General features: G+C 50.9%; 1 protein-coding gene across 5 annotated transcripts in view; it reads right to left on the reverse strand.

Moving 5' to 3' along the window:
* Nucleotides 1-1,490: 1,490 nt before the first annotated feature.
* The window catches only part of DRD2 (dopamine receptor D2), a 65,882-nt gene continuing 41,664 nt past the window's right edge, over nucleotides 1,491-25,708 (reverse strand). For 2 of the 5 annotated variants that reach the window (XM_004052152.5, XM_055356238.2), the window contains exons 2-8: nucleotides 16,216-16,531; nucleotides 9,909-10,018; nucleotides 8,748-8,884; nucleotides 7,306-7,496; nucleotides 6,260-6,346; nucleotides 4,441-4,768; nucleotides 1,491-2,805 (exon numbers count right to left, since the gene is read on the reverse strand). In XM_004052152.5, coding sequence (XP_004052200.1) covers nucleotides 2,612-2,805; nucleotides 4,441-4,768; nucleotides 6,260-6,346; nucleotides 7,306-7,496; nucleotides 8,748-8,884; nucleotides 9,909-10,018; nucleotides 16,216-16,500 — 1,332 coding nt within the window. In that variant the 5' untranslated portion in view covers nucleotides 16,501-16,531 and the 3' untranslated portion in view covers nucleotides 1,491-2,611. The remainder of the gene's footprint in view (nucleotides 2,806-4,440; nucleotides 4,769-6,259; nucleotides 6,347-7,305; nucleotides 7,497-8,747; nucleotides 8,885-9,908; nucleotides 10,019-16,215; nucleotides 16,532-25,708) is intronic. The other 3 variants (XR_010129197.1, XR_002007704.4, XM_055356239.2) reach the window with 3 other exon arrangements.

Below are 25,708 nucleotides of genomic sequence, written 5' to 3' on the forward strand. Positions count from 1 at the left end.
GACTCTACCTGCTGTAAAGGCAGATGAATGATCCTTTGATTAAAAGGCACTCTACAGAGCGGCACAGGCACAGACAGAAACCTAGGGAAAGGCAAAGAGGAGTGAAAACTGGAGGCTTCCTTTCCATCCTGTCGTCAAGAGCAAGAGACCATCGTCAGGACCTCTCTGGAGAGAGTCAGAGCCTGGGCCACCCCCTTCCACCTTGTGTTCCCATGTTGTGTCGGGTCCTACTCCTCCCATTTCTTTGCCCCTGAAGTGCTGAGGGGGGGAGAGGGTGGAGCCCAGCCCTCCCCCTGCCCACTCTAGCTGTCAATCTGCTGTCTGGCAGAAAGACATGAAGCCTCGTGACAACTGTGGGCAACTTTCCCCTGCCCCGCCTCCCGCCCCTGCCCTGCCCTCTTCCCCTCTGCTCCCTGTCAATGCTCTTCTCACTCTGCTCTGGGTCTCCCTTCCCTCCCTCCCTCTCTCCCTTCCTCCCTTCCTTCTTCTTTCCTCTGCTTCTCTTTGTCACCTCTTCCAATCCTCACATCTGATAAGCCTGTATACCCTCATAAGATTCCTAATTGTGGGATATACTTTTAAGCGTCCATCCAGGTCAAGATCTTTCACAGACTTTGAGCATGGTATGTGTGCAGTGGGGATGGGTTGGGTCCCTGGGGCTTCTAGCCCCCTTGGGGACCTGATGCTTTCCAGAGGAGATGGTCACTGGGTCATTGGTTCCCCGGAGTTAGACTAGGGGCCTGTTTTGCTCACCTTCCAGAATCAGGGTGCTCCTGGGGACAGGAGCCTCTCCCAGGGCTTAGTGCTACCTTTAGGTTTAAGGAGAAGATCAAAGTCCATAATTAACTGTTCAGGGCAAGTTAAGTGCTCCAAACTTTGGTGCTAAAAATATTGTATTTAGCATGCAAATTACGCCCTGACAGCTCCCCAGCGCCTGAGCCCGTGGGTGCCGGCACCTTGTTTGTCATCACTGCGGTTATTCTCAAGGTGGTAAGAATATTCCTCCCTCACTGGGTTGATTTACGCTTCATTTGTAGAAAGCCAAGTTTCTGTTGTCGGGGCAGTACCAAGTTTTTGCCCCAGAAGGCTTGGAGCTTGGGACCGGCCTGGAAGCTGAGAGGAGGGAGAACTGTCCAGGCCGCAGTGGTCAGGGCCTTCCCTGCTTCTCCCAGCCTGCCCTAGAGGAAGGGGATCCTGACAGGGGACAGAAGACAGGGCAAGGGACATAGGCAGACACAGGCAATGCCAGTGCATCCAAGGCCACTTTTCCACAGATCCTTCTCTGCCCTGGTGGTTAAGAGGGCAAAGGATGAGTCCTTCAGAGGAAGCAGGAGCTGCAACAGGGGAGGTGGAGCAGCGGGGGCAACCTGGGAGGTGGAGCAGTGGGGGCAACGTGGCTTCCCTTGGTTTAGACCCTGCAGACACAGGGGTCTTGGTACACTTGAATGCCAAGCACAGAAGTGGCGCTGCTGCCTTCTACCCAGGGGTCCTGGAAGGTGACTCATCAAAGTTTTATTAGTTTGGTGCATGGATAGTGATGTTACAGAGTCTAGGGCCCAGGGGCTCTCCCAAGCTGCAGCTTCCCCTCCTTCCTCAGGGCAGCGCCAGGCCAGGCCAGATGGTTTTCAGCAGCCTCTTAGCCGTGGGCTCCTCTAAGGCAGAGGCAGTGGAAGGGAAGGGAAACAGGAGAGAGAAAAGGCCAGAAGGAATAGAAAAGGAAAGTGGTTTTGCGTCAGAGTGTGGCAGAGGCAGTCCCTCAAAGAACCTCTGATGTCCCCCAGCCCAGGCCCAGATAGAGTTCCAGGGCCTGACCTCTCTGCCAGGCCCCAGGCTGGCCAGCATGTGCTGTGAGAAGGGATGCATTGCAGGGCCGTCAGAAGGCAGCAGGGTGGGCTAGGCCAACGAGTTCCTCTCCCCTTAGACCCTCCTGGGCCCTTCAAGATGAGGGCTCCTCTTCTCAGAGCATGTGGAAACCACATGGGGAGCTGTAACGGGGTGAGGTGGGTCCGGACTAGCCTGGAAAGTAGAGGTCCACATCGGGGTGCGGGAGGGAGCTAAGGTTTTTGGCTTGGGAATCTCTGGGGTCCATCCTGCAGTCTGGTATTTACATGGGTCTCCCAGGACTGAAGTTGCCTGGCTCCTCGGCAAGACAGCGTGCTTCCCTCCTGTGGGCCTTGCAGGGTATGAACTGTCCATCTCTCCCCACCACCTGCTCCACGCCAAGCCCCACAAACAGAGAAAACTCAGCCTCTGGGCCCTGACTCAGGCTCCAGCAACCCCAGAGCCCCAGAGGAAGGTCAAGGAAGGCGGCTGCATCTTTGGTGCCAAGGATAGGGGGCCTGGAGGTGGGAGGGGGGACTCTATGAGCTGCCCCTGAGCTGGGGGGCCCAGCCCCAAGGCTGGTACCATGCCCAGCTCACTAGCACTGCCCTGGCAGAGTGAGGGTGTGCGGGCAGTGAGGAGCATGGAGCCAAGCGAACACTGCAGGGCCTGCCGGGGTGAAGAGGAGGCCGATCCACCCAGGCCTTCCTGCTCACGGTTCGCAAGGGTGAGGCTGGCTGGCCTGGGCAGGGAGGTGGGAAGCAGGCTGCTGTGCGGGCAGGCAGCAGAGTCAGCAGTGGAGGATCTTCAGGAAGGCCTTGCGGAACTCGATGTTGAAGGTGGTGTAGATGATGGGGTTCACGGCGCTGTTGACATAGCCCAGCCACGTGAAGGCGCTGTACAGGACAGGCGGGATGTTGCAGTCACAGTGTATGTTCAGGATGTGTGTGATGAAGAAGGGCAGCCAGCAGATGATGAACACGCCTGGGGGAGAGGGCATGGTCAGGCTGGTCCCCAGGGCCGGGGAGGCACGGCTGGGAACACCCACACCCAGTGCGCCCTGGCTCGTATGCCAAGACAGTGGGCTGTAGCCACAGAAGCACTGTAGGAGGAGTCCCGGTCTTAGATCCTAGACCTGCCTCTGACACCCGTTTGTGGTGAAGTATCCCTTCAGCTCCTTCAGCCTCACTTTCCTCATTTGTCCCTTTCCCACCTCCTAGGAAAGGGTACATGGTTTAACAATAAATCCAAAAGGTTGCCATTCTGACCCAGGTTAGCCAGTAGAAATGGAAATATCTACTCTACTTCCAGGTCATCTTTGAGAGCTATAGACCCATGCCACTTAGTTCTTATAGCATCCCCATAAGGTACATAAGAAAAACACTCACAACAGCTCTGCGATATTCCCAAGGTCACTCACTCTTGAGCAGCGAAGCAGAGAGCTGAACTCCGGTCTATCCAGGTCCCCAGATGATCTTGCTCCAGCCTTCCCCCAATTTCCCCAGTCTTGGTGGGTACACCCTTGCTAGTCCCTGCCTTGAACCATGCCCTCTCACCCAGGGCAGCCACCTACCTGCTCTGCTCACCTAACTCAGGTGCACTTTTTCCAGGACCTCCTGCACAGGTGTGATATTTAGCCTGGAAGCAATGTGTACATGGAATGCCCTACGGGCACAGGAGGCATCCCTGGAGACTGTATAGTGTCTGGGAAGAGTAGGGCCACAGAGCTGAGCCCCTATGGACTGCAGCAGAGGGCCTAGCTCCAATCCTAGCCTACCATATCCCAGTCCCATGATCGTGAGTGGTCCCATGGGATCAAGTGCTCTCATTCATAAAAGAAGGGAGGTAACAGCTGCCCCACTCACGCCCCAGGATCATCCGGCAGTCAAAGGGGATTCAGGTGCTTCCTGGAAGACAGAGTCACTGGGGACCCTCCTTTTCCCAGCCACCCATATCAGTCCACCTTTTGGGTTTTGACCTTTACTATGTGGTTTTCTAGACTTCTATTGAAAAATCCTGCTTTATGGACAGGTATGCTTTTCATTTAGATTGGGGGCCACTCCCCAAAATCTCATTTATTTTTCACAGCTCTGGTCCCATGGAGTCTTGTTTGAGTGCAAGTGAACTGAATTTCCCAATTCCTCAAAAAGAGCAATAGTAATAAAAACCATAATAGTGACACTTACATATGGATAGTGCTTAGTAGTTTAGAAAATGCTTTCACCAACTGATTGCCACGACAACCCTGAGAAGTAACCTACTCTACAGATGAGGAGCCTAGAGAGAGAAAGTGACTTTCCTGGGCACATAGGCCCATGAGGTTCTGGTGCCAGCATAATAGACTGGTCAAATTTCCAGACTCTGGGGTCAGACTGCCTGAGTTCAAACCATGGGTCCTCTTGGTCAGGTTTTATAACCACTCTAAAACTCTGTTTGCCCATCTGTAAAGTGAGCACAATTACAGAATCTACCTAATAGGGCTGTCTGTATGTCAGTGGGCTTGGCCTGTGCCTGAGGAAATGCTAGCCCCATGATCCTGCAGCCATGGTTAGGAAGGACATGGCAGGGAATGGGACCTTTCACAGACCGGGCTGTGGCCAGCAGCCAGGGCCGACTCACCGAGAACAATGGCGAGCATCTGAGTGGCTTTCTTCTCCTTCTGCTGGGAGAGCTTCCTACGGCTCATGGTCTTGAGGGAGGTCCGGGTTTTGCCATTGGGCATGGTCTGGATCTCAAAGATCTTGGCAATCTTGGGGTGGTCTTTGGCATGCCCATTCTTCTCTGGTTTGGCAGGGCTGTCGGGAGTGCTGTGGAGACCGTGGTGGGACGGGTCGGGGAGAGTCAGCTGGTGGTGGCTGGGTGGGATGGGGCTGTACCGGGTCCTCTCGGGTGGGCTGGTGCTGGAGAGCATCTCCATCTCCAGCTCCTGGGCTCGCCGGGCAGCCTCCTACACCAGAGGCAGAGGGCTCTGGGTAAAGCTGGACCAGTTCCCAGGCATCAGCCACCCATCTCACTGGCCCCTCCCTTTCCCCCTCTGAAGACTCCTGCAAACACCACATGGTCACCCTGCCAGGAAGGCAAGGATGTCACTAAGGCATGGGACCCAGGACCCATGGCAGCCCTTGCAGGATTGCCCCTGTCCTTTTTCCCATGGCAATCCTCATGCAGCCTCAATACCCCACTTCTGTTCTGCCAGGGCTGAATACCAGGGACTTGTCTCTCATGGCCTGAGCAACACTTACTGTTAGCAAAGTGCCAGGTGCCACAGTGGCTGCTGGGGTCAAGAGCTGATGATGTTTGGCCCTGCCTCCAGAAACTCATGTTCCAACTGCAAAGAGGGTGCCCACCCCTGTTCTCCCTGTCAAACAAGGGGCCCAGTGCTCCCACTTCATGGGTACCTGCACCTGCATACACACGTGGACTCCATATTCTCCTGGATAGACTAATCTAGGTGCCAAAAAGCTGACCCCTGGGGCCCCACATCTTCCCTGCTGGGGTGACCTAGAGGGCCCTGGCATGGATCCACTCATGGCCTCCTGGGTTCTTCCATAGCTTCTCTTGTTTGAGGCCTTGGAGGTGTTAGTCTGAACTTCTAAAGTGCAGCCTCACTATGTGCCTAGGTGGCATAACTGGGCTGCTGCCTTGGCCCTGACTCTGAGGCTCTGTTTTGGCACCTGCCTCATAGACAGCTTCTTAGAGTCCTGCCCTTGCAGTGCAGGTGAAGGCAGGACACCAGACCTGGATTTTGTATGCAGCCCTCTGTGGGTTCTCTGGCCCTGTTCTCCATCCCTCTGGAGGATGGAATGCCTGCTGCTTGCATGCTGGTACAGCTACCACCTGGCAGAGGCTGTGGTCTGCTGTGCTTCTGCACCTGAGGGCTCTATGTACACAAACTGCTCCGCCACCAGTCCCCGCAGCTGCTCTGCTCCGTCCTACCCCAGAACCTGCCCATCCATAAGGCAGCTCATGTCAGTGGAAAGAACACAGGTGTGGATTTCAGAGTCAAACAGGTCTCGGCTTAGTGTCACCAACTCTTGAGACGGGTGAGTTGCCTAATCTCTCTGAGCCTGTTTCCTCTTCTGTCAACTGAAGATCGGTTCAATCAAAGAGACTTACCTCCCGGGGTCGTGGTGAGGATTTGATGAGATAATAGGGATATGGTAGATGTTTGAGAAATGTGAATAGCCATTATTATCATTTTTATTATGTTGTTATGGCCAACCATTTTCTCGTACACATCCATGCCTTCCAGAACCGAGGTGTCTCACTTCATGCCTGCTTGGAGGTGTGCACGGTGAGTCTGCCTTCAGCTGAGGCAAGGTGGGGGTTTCTGGGGTGCTTCTCCCGTTGGCCAGCTTCTGAGGCCTCAGAACCATGGCCAGTGGGCTTCCCTAGGGGCAGAAAGACCTGGCTCCGGGTCCCTGGCCTGAGCACTTACCACTCTCCGCCTGTTCACTGGGAAACTCCCATTAGACTTCATGATAACGGTGCAGAGTTTCATGTCCTCGGGGTGAGTACAGTTGCCCTGTGGAGTGAGCCAGCACATGGGTCACACAAAGTGGTGGGGATGGAGGGGGGACAGAAACCCAAAGTGCAGCAGTCCATGGAACTCAGACTGGGCAGAAGGGCTCAGAGATCAGGAGGGTGGGGGCCAGAGGAGGCAGTTGGGGCAAGGGGGAAGGCTGGAATGAGACAAAAAGTGGTGGGTATGACGAGGAACACAAGGACCTGGTTTTTTATGGAGCACCTGCTAAGGGCCTGGCACTGTGCTAGGCACACTCACATCCCTTCTCACGTGGAATCCTCAAGACCACCCTGTGAGGCTGGTATTTTGATTCCCATTTAACAGATGAGGAAACAGGCTCATAGAAGTTAAGCAACTTGCCTAAGGTCACTCAGCAAAAAAAGTGGCAGTGACAGGATCTGAACCTGATGTGTCTAGCCCAAGAGCTCTTGTTCCTTCTGTGCCCACACACTGTCTTCCTTGTGAAGGACTGAGTGAAGGGGAGAATTCACAAGACATCAGGGGGGAAATGAAACAGCAGCAGAGGAGAGACATAGTGGAGAGGAAGTCAGGAAAAGTGATCTGTGTTTGGAGGGGAGGACAGAGAGTACGGAAGGTAAAGGAAAGAGGATGGAGGAGTCAGAGGGAGCTAAAGTGAGACAGAGAAACCAGAAAAGAGGAAGAGAGGAGCCCACGGGGGTACCAAGCAAGAGTTGCCGCCTTCAGTCACAAAGATCTCCAAGCAAAGACTTCTCCCTGTTATTTAGTGTCATGGACCCTGCCTCCCTCTCCTGGAGACTCCAATTGCTCCACTGAGGTCCATGCCTTCAAAATCTGCCCTTGCCCGGCTCCTGGGAATTCCTTTAGCCTAGACCTAACCTTTGCTGAGGTTTCCCAAGCCCCCACCTGAGCATAGGATGAGCCCTCTTGGTAATGGTTAGGTGGGGACACTTGGAGTTGGTTGGGGGGTGTCTTGAGACCTTTAGTGGAGCCCTCAGGTGGGCCCTGAAAGCTCGGCTGCTGCGCTTGGTGTTGACTCGCTTGCGGCGTCTGCGGAGGACAATGTAGATCTTGATGTAGACCAGCAGGGTGACAATGAAGGGCACGTAGAAGGAGACGATGGAGGAGTAGACCACGAAGGCCGGGTTGGCAATGATGCACTCGTTCTGGTCTGGGGGAGGGAGAGCCCGGGCAGGCAGGCAGTCAGCGGGCCCACTGGCCATAATTCCACAAGAGCCCATTCATGTCCTTCCAGGAACAAGGAGCGATTTTACAGAGAATATGAACGCAACTAGATGTTTAAGGTTGCCTGGTCATCTTAGATATACACAAACGCATGGCAGAAACCAGAGTATTAAAAACACGGTTGTGAGCAAAAAGTTAAGCTATGATGATGGACTGCTCCCAAGTCTTTCCATTACTATTCCCTCATTACTTGGTCATTAGTTTTGCCATGTCTGGGCATAACAAGTGAAGCCGATGTATCCAGAAAGAATGACACAAGAAAACTTTTAAAAGAGTAAACCATCTTTTTAGTCTGACCTGTGTATTGGGAGAGGTTGGCCACCTTTTAATGTTTGCAGCAAGATAACTTGGCTCTGTCTGTTGAACTCACTTGTGTTCCTATGTGTTTCATATGTTTGTGTGCCCTTCTAGGTCTACCAGATGCCTGTCCTCTATCTCAGGGCCTTGTGCATTAATCCAAGTATGTTTAGTGTTATTCCCACTTAGAATTCCTGTGATGCTTATAATAGATACTGAACCATGCATTTTCAAGGCTTCACTGTATCTTTTGTTGTTATGATCTCCAGAGGTGCACACCTGCCATCGCTCTTGCCTCCCTGATGAGAGGAAGTTCCACACTGGCGGGGGCTTTGTGTTGCCTCTGTCTGAGACACTCCTGACTCTGCCTCCCACAGAAATGGGCATGTGGTCAGCTTACCTCCTATTCACTTCTAGCTTTCCTGCTCCAGGTGGCTAAGGCCTGACCTGGGTTTAGCAGGCCCTGAGGGCTGCAGCTTCATTACAAAAATACTATTGTCAGGGGTGGATGGAAGCACAGTAGCCTCCGCCATCCCATGTTCATGTGCACATATACACACATGCAGTTTGTGAAGCATGTCTTGCCTCTTCAACTTAATAGCCAAAGTTGAAAATTCCCAGACATCCCCCTGAACCATTATCCCCACTCCTCATCCAACTCCGTTGTGTCCTGGGCCACTGTTTCCTCTCTGCCAACCTAGAACAACTCTTGAGTTGGGCTTGGCCCAGGACATGTAGCCTGGACTCAGTCCAGGGTAGTGATAGGCCTCCATTGGGCCTCCACCCATATCTGTGCCAGGGACTCTGCTCCCTCACGGCCCTTCGAGGGAGCAGGGGCCCAGGGCCAGCTGAGCCTCAGGCAAACAAAAGCAGAATGTACCTGCGTTATTGAGTCCGAAGAGGAGTGGGCAGGAGATGGTGAAGGACAGGACCCAGACGATGGAGATCATGACGGTGACCCGGCGCTTGGAGCTGTAGCGCGTATTGTACAGCATGGGCATGGCCACAGCTGTGTACCTGCAAGGGCGAGGGACCCTGAATCTGGGGTGCAGGCCCAGGGACCCCTCACTCCACAATATGCACACACCAGAGACACCCTCACTCCTTGGGGCTAAACAGTTGACACACCTCTATGAAGCTTGCCTGAGATGCTAACTCAACCCTCCCTCCTGTCCCCAAACTCAGATGGTGAGGACAGTTGGCAAAGCCCAAACACTTAATCACTGGTGAGCTATTGTTTACTCTTAGCTCATATCTATTATTCTAACTGGCCCCACCTGGATTTCAGGCTTTTCAAAGAACCATGGCCTGGATCTTTGCACTTTTGAAACTGTACCCACTGCACTTGTGTTGAGCCCATAAGGTGGAAATGTTTGTTGATAAATTGTTAGCCAGGCCCCTCAGAGCAAGATTTAAGCCTTAATTAGCAGGAAATAACAATGGCAATAGTCTACAATCCTTCATCACATTTTTTTTACCCAGCACTTCTCATTCATTAACTTATTTCATCTTCCAAGAATGGTGTGAGGGAGGTAGGGTCATATCTGTGCAAATTAGTGGAAGGCTCCAAGGATGCAGCTTAGCAAGGTGTGCATGGCCTGGGACCCTTGGCCATGTGCCAAGGACATAAAATGCATAACCAGATACTGCAGCTCCAGGCCACAGGTGTCATCAATGTAGATTTCTAGAAAATGAAACTGAGACCTCTGAAAACATCCATCATCTGCCCAAGGTCACATGAGTAAGATGTGATAGAGCTAGGGCTTCCGTCAGAATCACAATCTTTCCCCTTTTGTACCAGTCACTGTCTGAGTATGCTTGGCAGCATCACTGTCCATAGATGGCTTCTCTTTAGGGAGTGTGTGCTCTCCTAGCCAAACATACACACATGCACACCCATACACACAAACACATGGACCCACATGCACACAGCCAGCTGCACAGCATCACAGACACGAGACATAGCCTGGCTTTGAGAAAAGCTGGGGCAGCCAGAATGGTGAGTGGCCAGAGCAACCTCTTCCACCCTGGCTGGGCTCACCTGTCGATGCTGATGGCACACAAGTTCAGGATGCTCGCCGTGCACATCATGACGTCCAGAGTGACAAAGATGTCACAGTGAATCCTGCTGAATTTCCACTCACCTACCACCTGGGGACAAAGCAACATAATGGATGGACAGCAGGAGTGGGAGATTAGCTTAGGTCCTGTAGCCTGGTACTCCTGGAGCCGATGAGGCCACAGACTCAGGAGGCAGCTGCAAGTCTTGTGGGCATCCAGCTGGGGTGTGGGGAGTGATGCCCATGGGTGTCTGAGGCCCTTGCCCCTCGCTTATCTTCTCCCAGATACATAAGACCACTTATTGCCAATTACTGTGCTAGAAGAAAGACAGCCAACTTATACAGAGGGCCTCAACTTTAAACATCTCTGCAACCTTTGTTAACCCCATGTGTTTTCTTAGATTCTGTATTTGTGTATTTGGCATCCAATCATCACAGAGACACCTATATTGACTATATTTTTCTATTTTCTCTGATCCTGATATTCTGGCACTTGGGAGCCTCACAGACCCAGAGAGAGACTTACCGTCCCAGAGCTAGTTAATTCCTGAAGACAGAAAATGACTGACTTGGAAGGATGCCTCTCAAATGCAAGCCAGCCACCCCATTTCTCTAATACACACACACACCAAGACAATATTTCCCCTGTCCCAAATTATCTCAGGTACCAGAGAGACAACTAGAGATCACCCCTGTAGCCCAAAGCCTGCCAGGATGTTGAGACTAGCCAACCCTAGGTTGCTTAATCTGCCCTGCCTTGCATTTCCTGTGGGAGCCCCAACAGGGCTGTAGCCTGGGCTTTCCCTCACCCCTGATTCTGACTCTTGACCCAAGCCTGCTGCTTCCCCCTGCACCCCACATGGCGGGCTGAGCATCTGGTTTCTAGGGATATTGTGTATCACGTTAAACTCTTCCCAATGGCACTGGCTTCCCTGTGTTATCATTCAGCCATACCTCTGTAAATTAGATTCCAGGTAAAATTTTAGAATGCCCGTGAGGAAACTGAGAACCAGTGAGGAAACCAAGCCTCCGAAAAGTGCAGTGATTTCCCCAAGGCCTGTGGGCTCAGTTCCTAGTCCTGCTCTGGCCCAGGCTCTGGCTGAGCCAGGCAAGCCCTTCAGTGGTTGGCCCAGTACCTGGCAGAGTCGGGGCCCCAAAATGATCTGTTAAGAATAATGGTGAAGATGAAGACTCGCCATGAAACAGAGAAGAAATTTCTGCTCCTTCTTATACCCAGAGAACGAAAGAAGGCAGATCTGGGCTAGCGCTCGAGGAACGCCCGAGTGGGCTGGGGTAGGCGGAGGGGTTGCTGTGATGAGCTGTGTCCTTGGTAGGATGGGAAATGAAGAGTCTAGGAGCACGTTTCTCATACACACATGCACACAGGCACACACACATGAATGCACCGCCCTCCCCCCTCCCCACGTACCACCCATTCACACACAGGCACACACTCATGGCAGGTTACGCAGGCACACACTCACGGCAGCTGTCCCTAGCGCTCTGGAAGCTTGGAGCAGCCCCAGTTCCCTGAGGATGGAGTCAGGACAGGGAGATGCACCTTTGGCTTCTACCAATAGGAGCAGAGAGGAGCGTGAAAGCCCCCTCCCGCAACCCGGAGTAGGGCAGACTTCGTGTCACCGTGTAGCTTGGCAGCAGGGCTAATTATAACCTTGCTCATTCTGATCACTGCCCTCTCTTCTGCTCCTAGGCATCCAACCAAACGCTGGCATTTAAGCTCAATGATGGGCAATGCAGCTGCTGTCATCCTGTGTGGCAGAAACAGCAGCTTGCCCCAGAACACAGCAAGCCTCTCATGCGGCACTGTCTTCCTGGGAGCTCACATGGGGGCCCCGTACCAGGGCCTCTCCCAGCTCCCTGTGCTGCTGCGCTGACCAGGTTGGCAGGAGCTAACAGCTGGATGTCCATTTTGCGGGTGGAGGCAGGAGGGTACATAAAGGGCTTTCCTGGCATAAACAGAGTGTACCTTTAGGGTACCACTGGGCAGAAAACCAGCACTACCTGATTTACATCCCACTTTGAAGCCCCTCCTGGGACCAGTACTTGGGAGCCACTGGGGATCTAGGTTGAGATATCAGGGCCTTCCTCCCTGTCTTCCTCCTCTCCTTCCCTCCTTTCTGCCATCCCTTCTTTCCTACAAATACTTACTGAGCAACTTACTGTGTGCCAGCCTCTATCCTAGGCTCCTGGACACAGTTGTGAGCAATTCAGACACAGTCCTGCCTTCATGGACATCTTAAATCTCTCCTTGCACTGGCCTATCTGGAGCCCAGAATAACAAAGAGATTTCCTCTGTGGTCCCAGGGGAAGCTGCCTTGGAGAGTAGTTAGGGCTGCTAACTTAAAGACTCAAGAAAATGCATTGGTGGCCACTGTCCATAAAACATCTACTGTGGGCATTGCACTTTATCTCATGTATTGTTCTTAAAACTTTTACAAGAAGGGCTTGCTTATCCCACTCATAGGTGAGGGAACTGAAGCCCAGAGAGGCCATGTAACATGGCCAAGTTCACCGGGCAGGTGTGCAGCAGAGCTGGAATCTGAAACATCACATCCCATGCTCTCTACTAAGCTGCCCTGGAAGGGACAATCTAGCTTATCAAGAGAGGAGATAATTATGTGACAAGTACTTGGTAAGCATGAAATGTGAAAAGGAAAGATGATTATTTCAAGGGTGGACAAAACTAGGGAGGGTCAGAGAATAAAACAGAACAAGATCACTTGGTGATTTAGTAGCAGAGGAAGGAGTAGCCCCAGGTTCCCTAGTCGAACCCAAGGCTCTTTTCTTCACACCCCCAGGCATCTAGGCCTCATTCCTTAATGCTCTTGCTCACATAAAGCTGAGACCTGCAGTACAGGCCCTGAGCTGGCTCAGCTAAGTCCTAATAACTGTAATAATACTAAGGACTTACCATGTGTCAGGCACTGTTCCAAACACTTGATGCTTATATCTTAGAATGCAGACAGTAAGCCTCAGAGGCAAACGACATAACCACCTCTCCTCCATACCTCCAGCCAGCTACTCCCTCTCCCTGCTGGGTGGCTTTCTTGAGAATGCAAGTGTCTCCCTCCCTCTCCTGCATAATTTTTCCGAAAGCATCATTTCTCCCTGAAAGTCTTCCCTGACACCCTCATGCTGGGCCTTATGCCCCACACCTCCTATGGGGACTGCTCCACTGTCACCTGCAGCAGACTGCACTGTAGGGGCCCTGTCAACCTCTGCATCCCCAGCAGGTCAGTGCCTTAGCCCATTGCACAAGGATTGGGGTAAGACCTCGAAGTGCTCAGTCAGTGCTGACTGAGTGAATGAATAACTCTGAGATATTTGTTCATCTTCTCAATCTCATCATCTAGAAAATAAGTGCACACAGGAAGCCGCTGCTTAAAGGGTTGTGAGGCTGACATGGAATGGCACATGTGGACATCAGGAACTCTTCCCATAGCATCTAGATGGAAAGGAATGGAGCTGAGAATTGAACCTGGTCCTCTCACTCCAAAACCAGCGTGCTTTTCATACACTTAGCAAGATAAATAATGCACACCTAGTCCTAAGCCAGACAGGTGTTGGCATGGCATTGCTGGAAATGGAACAGGAGGAAAAAATCTGGATGACAAGAGCACGTCTTAGAGAGGGGACAGTGCGTGGTTGTGAGGGTGCGAGGATAGGACATCAGGGCAGGGTGAGACGTCACCTGGGACGTTCTCTAGGGACAACAAATGGCTGAGATAATGTCCATTAAACAAGGCTCAGTGCCCAGCTCTAGTTTGATGAGATGCTGTGGGGAAGTCTGAGCCCTGCCCTCTGAGAATGGCTTCTGCACCCTCCTCCCCTGACACACTCAGCTTCACCTTTAAAATAAGGTGAACAAGCATGTTTAAAGGATCTGTTCGAAAGACTTACAGATTCTTGGGAACCCCCTATAGCCCATGTATGGATTTGTCCCTACCCAAGTGCCTGGGTAGGCACAGGGGGTCTGGAAGCTAACAGAAGCCATGCCCAGAGCCCTGGGTAGAACACACGTTCCTCTGGGAAGAGGGTACCTACTTGCCTGGGGTGAACATAGGGAGTACTCTCTCCTTCCTCTTTATCCCAAGGGGGCGGTGAATAGGAACGACAGAGTCCTCCCTATGTGGAGCAGTGCTGGATGTCTATTGTCATCTTCATCTTAATCATCATCGCCATGGCTGACATTTACACAGTGCTCACTGTGAGCCATGTATCATTCTAATCACTTTTCATACATTAACTCATTCGATCCTCAACAATGCTATGATGTATGATACTATTATTATCTGCATTTTCCAGATGAGGAAACTGAGGTACAGAGTGTTTGTTTGCTCTACCATTTTTCCCTATGGTCTGAGATCTAGGACCCTCCTTTGGAAGAGGGAAGAAGGAGGGGATCAAGCGTAAGAATTAAGAAGGCATGGGCAGAGTCTAGGAGCCCTCATAAACATGGATCCAGGGGGAATTGGACTCCTAGCCTGTGTCAACTGAATATTTTTATGTGGTTTTGTATTTGTGTTTCCTTTTGGTTCTTCCTTAATATCCAGTCAGGTCATTTTGGAAGTTGCAGCCTGCATTGGCTGTAGTAAAGGAAGCCAAGGGGTGATGGATCAGAGCTCCCTTGGGCCCGGGGTGGTGGTGAGAACAGTAAGCGCACGAGCCCCTTGGGGGCCCGGGGACAGGGAGGTGTGCCACTTTCCACCAGTCTCGCCTCCTCACCTGAGCGTCCTCATCTAGATTTCTCCCCTGTTTAAACCTACAAAGCTTTCGCATTTTCTTTCAACAACCCCTTCCCTCTCAGGCAGGGATGGCCTCAGAGGCACTGGTCAATTCCTCTCCTGCTCAGGGAAGGAAGGTAACGGTTCAGTGGGCAGAGCACCGGCACTTTCCTAAATGCCTGATCCCATGCCTTCCCATGCACCTAGACTCCCAGATTGCTTGAGTCCTGGACATGCCGTCCTAGAAAGCTGGGCAGAGAAAGGGGCAGGATCCAGCTTGTGCCCACCGATGATCCCTAAATGCTCCCACATCTGCTCGCTGGCTCTGAAGGTGTCTTCCTGGAGAATAATATCTGCTTTGGGATTTCTCCATCAGCATTTCTCCCTGTGACCTGGGTGAAGAAAGGCAACTTCTCCAAAGCCTCTATTTCCTATTTTGTTTTTGTTTTAATTTAATTTTTTTTTTTTTTGAGACAGAGTCTTGCTCTGTCGCCCAGGCTGGAGTGCAATGGTATGATCTCAGCTCACTGCAACCTCTGCCTCCCAGATTCAAGCAATTCTCCTGCCTCAGCCTCCCAAGTAGCTGGGATTACAGGCATGTGCCACCACACCTGGCTAATTGTTGTATTTTTAGTAGAGATGGGGTTTCACCATGTTGGCCAGGCTGGTCTTGAACTCCTGGCCTCGTGATCTGCCTGCCTCGGCCTCCCAAAGTGCTAGGATTACAGGCGTGAGCCACCGTGCTCAGCCTGTTTCCTATTTTGTAAAGTGAGAAGAGTAGCATGGACTCCCAGGGTTACCAAGAGTATTCACTGGGTCTGTGTCAGCAATGCACCAGGCACAGTGTCTAGACTATGCTGCCTACTCCCCATTTTGAGGTGCAGAGCTGGGCCAAGAAATGAGTGACTATACAATTCTTCCTAACAAAAGGGCTACAGCACAGTCCATGGCAGCCTCTACCTGCAGGTCCTGGACAGGGCCCCAGGATAAGCTGTGGGAAGGAGAGGGGATATGGGGAGCATAAAGCAGCAGACCCATTTCTGAAGTGGGGAGATGGGAGTGAAGGTTTCAGGGGCCTGGGAGCATAAACATGCCCCTCCTTGGGGATCCTTGCCAGTTACTTCTATTTCCAATATGACCTAAGGAACTAACTCTGAGGCCAGAATTCCAGCTTGGACTTGCCAGCCGTGTGATGCTGCAGCAGTTACTTAACTTCTCTGACCACCTGGTTTATCAACTGCAAAATGGTGGCAATAATGCCAGCCTCTAAGCTGCTGTGAGGGTTATATAGGAAAATGCTATATTTAAAGTCCCTATATGAGGCCCAGCACTTAGTAAGCACTTTACAAATGGTAGTTGGGATTATTAAGGAAACAATCTACCCATTTCGTAAGGAGAAAAAGTAAGCTCAGAGTGAAGGAAAAACCACCTGGGGAAGCACCAGGAAACTCACTGGTAAAAGCCAGTGGGGAGCTAGAGTCCCCAGTGTCCAGTGCAGGGCCCTGCTGGAGAAAGTGCTGGAGCAAGCAGGGGGCCCACCTACCTCCAGGTAGACAACCCAGGGCATGACCAGTGTGGCGACGAGGAGGTCGGCCACTGCGAGGCTGACGATCAGGTAGTTGGTGGTGGTCTGCAGCGCCTTCTCGCGGGACACAGCCATGCACACCAGCACGTTGCCGAAGACGATGACAGCGATGAGCAGGGTGAGCAGTGTGGCATAGTAGTTGTAGTGGGGTCTGTCCGCCTTCCCGTCTGACCCGTTGAAGGGCCGGCTCCAGTTCTGCCTCTCCAGATCATCATCATACCAGGACAGATTCAGTGGATCCATCAGGGCAGTGGAGCCACTGGGTGGCCAGGCTCTGGCCAGGAAAAATGGACACAAGGTGTCAGTGGGGGGGCCTCTTGCAGAGGTCTCCAGGGAGAAGACCAACTCCTGGCATTTAATAATGAGAATTTTCCAACTCGGGATTTTAAGGTTTACGGCTAAGAATTTTCTAAAAATGTTGGGCCTTCTGCCACTCTTTTGCTAGCAAGTTTTTACAGCTGGTAGGACAAATAAGCAAACACAATTTTTAAAAAATGCATAATAAGATGAGCTTGAACAGAGCTGATCCATCATTTATTTATTCATTCAACAAACACTTCTTAAGCACGACCCATGCACCGCACACTTCAGTTAACCAGGCTTGCTACCTTCCAGTCATCGAAACAGAAATGGGTATTCATTCATTCTTGATTCTATAAATATTTATTAAGCATTGTTCTACATAGTTCTAGAAATATAGGCAGGAACAAAATATACATGGTTCTGTAGCTCACATTCTAGGAGAAACAACAGCCAATTAATCAAGCAATTACATCTACGGGTGATAGGGAGTAGGAAATGGAACAGGGAGAGAGATACATAACCTAGTTCAGGTATGCAGGGAAGGCTTTCTAGAGGAAGTGATGTTCAACAGACAGACAACTGAAGGATGTGTAGGAATTAGCCAGGTAAAGAACTAGGAGTCAGCAGAAGGTCTAGACATTGGAAGCAGTATATGCAAAGCACAGAGGTAGAGAGGTAGACAGCAGGTGGAGGGCCTCAAAGAGATTCTGGATAGCTGATGCAGAGGGACCTGGCAAGGGTTGAGTCTGTGGAGGTTGCAATAGGCAAGATCATAGAGGGCCTTAAAAGTCATGCTAGGAGTTTATACATGATCCTAAGGGCAGCAGGAACCACATGATCAGATTTGCCTTTCGAATAGGTGATTCTGACAGCATTGTGTAGAACGGAGAGGAGGGGCCCAGAGTGGAAGCGGGACACCAACTGGGAGGCTGTAGCAGGAATCCAGGTAAGAGATGATGAGGTTTGGCAGGATGCAGGGAGTGAAAGCCCTGCAGAATGGGCATCTCATCCCACAGAAGGGAAAGACTTCCTGAAGTGGGTATCATCTGGGATGAAGTAGAAGGAGGACTTAGCCTGCTAAATGAGAGGGGTGGGGGGATGTTCCAGACAGACAATATGACATGGTCCCAAATCATCAAACAGAAAACAATTCTGTTTGGCCAAAAATGTAGGGTATGGCAGTAACGTTGAGGATAATTAAACTGCAGGGACATTTACAGGCCAGATTGTGTCTTGTCATCTGGAGAGTCCCTGAGAGGTTGGGCCCAGAGACACGACCCCATTGGACTGGTGTTCTAGAAAGTGTATGGTGTAGAAGAGAGCTCAGAGGGGAGTGATGTTTTGGCTGTAATTTAGGTTAGAAATTGTGGTCATCCGAACGAAGATAGTGGAAACGAGGATGGAGAGACCTGTTCAGAATCAGGAGCTAAACTGCAAGTCAATTTCGTGGTCCTTGGTCCTTGGATAGGTGTGGGGCAAAAGTGGGTATGGGACAAGCAGGGAGATAAGGAGTTGAGGGTAACGCTAGGATTTCTGTGTGGGGCTCTGGGAGGCTGGTGTCGCATATTCACAGAGAAAAGGGACCAGAGGGGCTCAGGAGCAGACTTGGGAGGCATCAGGAGTTGACGAACTTGACAGCCGGAGTTTTGGTTGTGACTGAAGCATAATGCATGGATAATATAGTTGGCTTTTCAGCTAACAAAAGTCTTCCTGGCCGGGCGCGGTGGCTCACGCCTGTAATCCCAGCACTTTGGGAGGCCGAGGTGGGCGGATCACGAGGTCAGGAGATCGAGACCACGGTGAAACCCCATCTCTACTAAAAATACAAAAAATTAGCCGGGCGCATTGGCGGGCGCCTGTAGTCCCAGCTACTTGGGAGGCTGAGGCAGGAGAATGGCGTGAACCCGGGAGGCGGAGCTTGCAGTGAGCCGAGATTGCACCACTGCACTCCAGCCTGGGCGACAGAGCGAGACTCCGTCTCAAAAAAAAAAAAAAAAAAGTCTTCCTATTTTACAGAATAGAATTAAACTTATCAGCATTCCAAGGCGTTTCATACAAAGCACATGACTTCCAGGTACTTTGCTACTGCAAATTGAAAACCACCAATTGATGCCATTTGGGATGAATGTGGTGCCATGTCCAATCAATGAACAGGGCACACCTCCTGCAATGGGTCAGAGGGGATGGTGGAAGAGGGTCTGCCCAATCTCCACACTCTCATCCCTGTCTGACACACCACTCTTCCAGCTTTAGTAGAAGAATATGGATCATGTCCTACCAACCACCATCACTCTGGAGCCTCGGGGAAAAGCAAAGTGCCTAATTCCATGTGGGGTGACATGGAATGCCACCATGCAGCAAATCTTCCTGTTCTAAGGTAATGAAGCATGTGTCATATTGATGCTGTATTCTGCAAAACCAACTGAGCCCTCTTCCCATTTGGAGCCCACAGCGGGAGGCCTGCATGTATGTATTGATCAGGTGCCTGGGGCTGCTTCTGACATTCATTTACTCAATCGGCATTTATTGAACCTGCTGGGCATAAAGCACTGTGCAAAGCAGTGTCAGGGGCCTGAGGCGTGTGAGGCACACTCACTGCCCCCATCCTGACCATCGCTGTCTTCTTCTCCCCCCACTCCCTGATGCTGATGATAGCATCATATACTTGTAAAGGGTTTGATAGTTTGCTAAGTTTTTTGGATATACTGTCTCATTTATCCTCAAAACAACTCTCGGAGGCTTTTAATTATTATCCCTGTCTATGGCCATACTACCTGGAACATGCCTGATCTTGTCTAATTATTATCCCTACTTTAATAAGAAACGGATTTGGAAAACTCTTCTGTTCACTTCCCTTCCCTCTGCTTTTCCAGTCCCTATGCAACCTTCAAAGCGAGTCTTGCCTAGAATCCTCCTGCCCTAGAATCCACCCATGTCCTCCTGCCTGAGCCATCACCCACCCTCCTCAGGGTCCTGCAGCACTGAAACACACCCCAGTGCTGCAGGAGACACCTGTTTAGCAGTCTCTTTTTTTCACTGGGGTGTAGACATCACAAGAGTTACAACATGTCTTGCTCATTCCTCCTCTTGTTCTTGGAATGAACAAATAAAAACCATACTATCTTGTTCTTACCCAACTCTTGACTCTGGTTTGTGGGCAGTACGTATTCAACAGATGTTTGCTGAACTGAATCAGAGGCTCTGTTAGTGCAACTGGGAAAAAAACCCCTTCCCACTTGAAAGGTACCTGCTAACATAGGCTACCAGATTAACAAGTGATGAAAAAGTAAGGCACCCCAAGGGTGCCATAGGTGCTGCACATTGGGTCCTGTTACAGTCTGCACTATGCTCTTCTCCCAACCCACAAAATGTATATGTTGAAGTCCTAACCCCCAGTACCTCAGAATGTGACTGTATTAGGATACAGGGCCTTTAAAGAGTTGATTATGTTAAAATGAGACGCTTAGGGTGGGCCCTAACCCAATCTGACTGGAGTCCTTATAAGAGGAGCTTTGGACATAAAAAGAGACATCAGGGATGCGCGCACAGAGGAGAGACCAAGTGGGAATGCAGCAAGAAGGCGTCCATCTGCTAGCCATGGAGAGAGGCCTTAAGCAAAATCAGCCCTGCTGACACCTTGATCTGGGACGTCCCAGCCTCCACAACTATGAGGAAACAGATTTCTGTTGTTTAATCCACCCAATCTGTGGAATTTTGTCATAGCAGCCAGAGCAGACTAATACAGGTCCCTAGAAGTAGACTCTGAAGAGGAAATCAGCCTGCAGGAAATGTACTGGGGAATGCTCTCAGGATCAAGATGTGCAAAGAAGTGAGGAAGCAGGACAGGCCAGAGGGAGAAGTCATAACAAAGGCATCAGGCGACCCCACAGGACACCCTGCCAGTTGCCTAAATGAGGGCAACAGGGTAGGGCCTTTAATCCCCTCTCATAGATGTCACAGCTTGTGGCTGTCCCAGGGAAAGCAGCGAGGCCTTGAAAGAGGCATCTCTCCTCAGCAGTGGGCAATTGCCAAAAATTCTCAGTTGCCAACACTCCCAGTAGTTGGGGATGAGGGCTGTGGTCCTGCAGGGGGATCTGGGTGGCACTCCACAGTGTCCACTACAGTTGATGTTCAGGAGCATACGCACATGTGTGTGGCTGGGGTGTTTGTGGAGAACTTCCTGGAGGAGGGAGGATGTAAACTGGGATTTAATTTTTTTTTAATAGAGACAGAATCTCACTTTGCCACCCAGGCTGGAGTGCAGTGGCACAAGCATAGCTCACTGCAGCCTCAACTCCTGGCCTCAAGTGATCCTACCACCTCAGCCTCCTGAGTAGCTGGAACTACAGGCATGTGCCACCATGCCTGGCTAATTTTTAAAAATGTTTTGTAGAGATGGGGGTCTCACTATGTTGCCCAGGCTGGTCTCACACTCCTGGCCTCAAGAGATACTCCTGCCTTGGCCTCCCAAAGTGCTGGGATTACAGGCACTAGTCTAGGATTTAAAATTATGAGTACAATGTAGATGGCAAATGTGAGCACTGCAGGTCAGGTGGGGTTGAGGGTGAGCATTCATTCTCTGGAGTGCTGGTTACTTCTGCAGGGTAAGGGAGAGTCCCTGTACCCAAGTTCTGAGAAAGGCCTCACACATTTGATTTTCTAATCTATTATTTATTATTGGTTGTTCTCGTTGCTTTTTGTTGCTAATACAAACGTAGTATATTTACACTATAGAAAAAAAAGGGAAAACATGGCAAATGCCTAAATACCTGTAACCCCTATAAGTACCTTGGTACAGGGCTATCTTTTTGTCTGTTTGCTTGTTTTGGGGTTTTTTTTGTTATTGAGATGGAGTCTTGCTCTGTCACCCAGGTTGGAGTGCAGTGGGGCTATCTCGGCTCACTGCAAGCTCCGCCTCCTGGATGCACGCCATTCTCCTGCCTCAGCCTCCCGAGTAGCCGGGACTACAGGTGCCTGCCACCATGTCCAGCTAATTTTTTTGTATTTTTAGTAGAGACGGGGTTTCACCGTGTTAGTCAGGATGGTCTTGATCTCCTGACCTCGTTATCTGCCTGCCTCAGCCTCCCAGAGTGCTGGGATTACAGGCGTGAGCCACCGCACCCGGCCGGTACAGGGCTATCTTTTAACACCTGGTGTCAGTCCTGGTTTCTATCGTGTCTTCAGCACCTTATCTACTTGGGGCTTTCACCTCTCACAAGCAGGGGCTGCCTAGCTGGCTCTCACCATGTAAACATCAAGCTGAGCAGGAATTCAGACATCAGCAAATCCACTGCCACAGAGAAGGTACTCTAGCCTGAGAGGTGCTAGTATAACATTCGAGCTGAGGACTAAAAAACTTGGGTTCAAGTCCCAACTCTACCATTTACTAACTTTGGGGCCTCAGCCAGATTATTTGGCTTTCCTGAGCCCAGTTTTCCCATACACAAAATAGAGATAACAACAATTGTGAGTATTAAGTAAGATGACTCATGGCCATGTGCCAGGCACAGGTAAGCCCTCGAGAATGTCAACTTTAAAAATCAAACCAAGCAAAAGAATGAAATGAAACAAGCAATCAGACCACAAGCCAACGGCTCAGCAAGATGAAGTGACTGTTGCTGTTCAAATGCAGCTCACTAGGGTCTGAGGTCCTCCTGGGCCCACTGCCTCCTATGGCCCATCCTGAAAAATAGGTGGCTGGATGAAGGGAGATGGATTTCAAGATGCAGCCACCAACTCCTTGGGAGGAAGTAAAGGAAGGAAAAGACAAAGCCTGTCCCTGGGCCCTGGCTGTAGGACAAACTCAAGTGACCCTTGAGATGAGGTAGCAGCTGGCCTGGAAGATACAGCTCTCCCAGGCCAGCTGCTATAGCCAATGACCGTCATACTAATCACCACATTTCATAGACTCTAAGACAAAATCGAATGAAGATGCACCACTATTTTATATATCACTAGGGAAGAAAAAAATGCCATCCAACCCCCGTAGAGCTCCAAGATGTCATCCATTGCAAAATGCATTCTGATTTCAGAGACATTAAAATGGTGGGGGCAGGGGGGTGTGCATTGTAGAGTGGATAGCAATACACGGCCTTCCCAGCATTTCTAAGCTGGTATTTTCTCAAGAGGCCTGAGAAAACCTGCTGGTCCCCAGGCTTCCCTGCTGCAGCTCCAGCCCATCCCTCCATTTTGTCCTTCTGTCTCCGGGCTGCACAGATTGTTGGGCTCCAAGGGGCATCCCACAAGAATACACAAGTGAGTAGATTCTCCATCCTGGCTGGAGCTTGTGTTCATGGTAGGGGAGTGAGGAAAGGTTCTCAGTGCTGCTCCAGTTACGCTGGGCTGGTTCTGGCTCCAAAGAAGCCTGGTGAGTTCTTTGTCCACTCTGGAGCTTGTTGAGGGAAAATGCAAAGCCACATAACACATGGCACCTTGTATTTGCCATGATGGTCCCAATTTCTTGTTCTTTTTTAAAAATGGAGATTGGCTAAATATATAACCCAAGGTGCATTATTCTTACATGAGAAATTTTTTTGAGACAAATAAAGTGACACAGTATATTTAAAAATCTGTTGTTGTCAAAACAAGCATTTTGATTTTGGATTGTGAAAATATGATCAACTTGCTCACCACCTTCCAAATGTCATCTCCATCTTTCTCCCAGGTGACCCCTGCGGCATGCATAAAAGCTTACAAAACTCCAAATCACAATCCCCAGTCAACAAGAACTTAGTGAGCACCAAATACATGCATGGACACTGTTATTTTCCAGCTGTTACAGGTTGAGCTACTTGACAGTGTTTCCTGGGTGGAGGATGAACGATCTAACCCTGTAGCTGCCAGGTCTCACTCCAGGGGTGGCTGCCTCTCCCCTAAGGCACCTTTCTTTGCAGGAAAGTGGGGGTAATTGCTGCTCCTCATTCCACCCTCACCATGCAGATGCTTGCAGACAAGGTTCCATGGGTCCTCTGAGGCCTCCTAGGCTTTTCTTTCTCAGCTGCCCTGGTGGAAGCCAGGAGAAAGAGAAGACTGCATTTGTGTGGTGACCTGCAAGCTACTGGTCATCAAAGAGCCAAAGATCTCCTCATCTGTCTCCAGGACTCTTTGCTCTGCCCTAGCTCAGAAGGGCAAAGATCTACAGAAATATCTTTCAGAGTCATCCATTCTAGTGCTCAGGACCCCTGCCTGTCAAGTTCTTCCTAACATTTAGCCTAACTCTAGCCTTCTATAATAGTGGCTCTCTTCAGAAGCTTCAGAGCGGAACTTCCCCAACCAGAGGTCTAGAATGCATCAAGGTGCATAGAAATATTAGGTCAATTGGGATGTAGAGCCAGGCATTTCCAACCTCAGCAGCTTCTGCTATTCACCCTATATGCCTTACAAATGCTACTATTTTCTGTGTGTGCCCTAATTTGGAAATTAGCTAGCTCTCAAGTTGAGAAGTACTGGAAGAGCCCAGATACCCGGGGTTAAGCTAGCCCACCCAGGCTGCCCCAGGCAGGCCACCCTGCTCTGGCCACCCACTGCACTGCCCCCCAGGAGTAGAGGAGGGGACAGGGAGTGGGCAGGCCTTCTGGGGTATAGATGAGGTATGGAAGGGGCTGCTTTCCCAGTGACGCCCCAAAACTGGCAGGCGCCCCAACCTATAAAGTGTATTGGAAGGGAAAAAAGCTCCTTTAAGGCTCAACAGTTTGAGGCTGACACTGAAACCTGACATTTTCTCTCAGGAGAAACTTGGAAGGTGTAGCAACCCTTAGTCCCCAGGCTGATGGAGTGGGGTGAAAAGGGTCGATCTGTTAGGACAGCCTGGGATCCAGGAAGAAAGCTGGCAGGTCCTGGGAGAACGGAGAGGATTTTCTCTGATCCTCTCTTTCTCTCTCTCTCCCTCCCTCTCTCCCCACCACCTCATTTCTATTTCATCTGGGGCACAGAGCTAGAAAGGTGGGGGACAGAAGCCCTGGATGCAGCATAAACCCCAGCAACGTGTTTCCTATGCCTCCGTCTCAGCTTAAGTCTTGGTGCTGCCTTCCCTGAAAGTTTGGCACTTGAAGGAATCAAATTGTCTAATTAAAATTTAACAATTCCTTATCAGGCTTGATGGCGGGTGAGACACTCCTGTCTTAAACACATCATTTTTTCCTCTTTTCTGAGATGCAAAGCATTTCAATGAAAAAGTAGAGGGGGAGAAGAAAGCATTTTGTATTTGCATCTCAAAAGCAGCCTACTGGAGTGACTTGGGTTGGATAGGAATTGGGAGTGAGTGGGTAAGAGGTTCCTTTCCAGGACCCTGGCAATATAGGCCACCTGCCCCTACCCCTCCAGGCAAAGGCCAGGCTCTGACTTGGGGTTGGACCTTCTTTTAGCATCTCTTGCAACTTCAAAAAGGCAGCATGGAAATGGAAGAGGGAGGAAAGGTGGTGCGCCCGTTCCTTCCAACATCCAAGGGAAAAGGAGACACTTACTGAATAACACTTTTATATTCTCTGGCCTAGGAGGCAACCCCAGCAGACGGCAGAGGAAATGGAGACCTCATTCCCAAAGCCCTAGGCCAGGCGGCTGCAGACCTTGGGTTGCCGAGGGCGGGAGTGGGTAGATGGACAGGCACAGTCACTGTCTGGAGGGCAAAGCCTCTAAGCCCTGGAGCTGGGGTTTGGAGGGTCTGTGGCGAGGAAAAAAAGGAGGGGGAGGAGAAACAGAAAGGACTGTGGGGACAAAGAGGAACCTGGAGCAATGGACGATGGCAGCCTCCTGGGCTCACTGGGAACGTCTTTTCCCGCATCCCAGGCCCGGGTGCACAGGGGAGTGGGGTGTGAGGGTGTGGGTCTGGCCCCGGTGTCAGCAGTCACTCCTGAGGGAAGAAATGCAGAATGCTCTTTCCCTGTTAAGGGGAAGGGCTCCCCCTTCTTGAGCCCCTGGACTCCCCCACAAACCACAGCCTCAGCACTACTGTGGGGGAACAGGTCTGGACTAGAGACCTAGGCTGGGGGATACCCGTTAGTGGAAGCCCAGGGAGTGGCCTGGACTACCATTTTGGGGTGGCAGAGGCTGCTGCGGGAGACAAGGGGAGGCCACACACTAATACCCCATTTGCCCCTTCTCCCCCGGCATGGGGAGCCTCCCTGGAACCTGGAGTTCTTCAGAGGCAGCG

This window comes from Gorilla gorilla, chromosome 9 (genome assembly GCF_029281585.2).
Source record: "Gorilla gorilla gorilla isolate KB3781 chromosome 9, NHGRI_mGorGor1-v2.1_pri, whole genome shotgun sequence".
Lineage (NCBI taxonomy): Eukaryota > Metazoa > Chordata > Mammalia > Primates > Hominidae > Gorilla > Gorilla gorilla.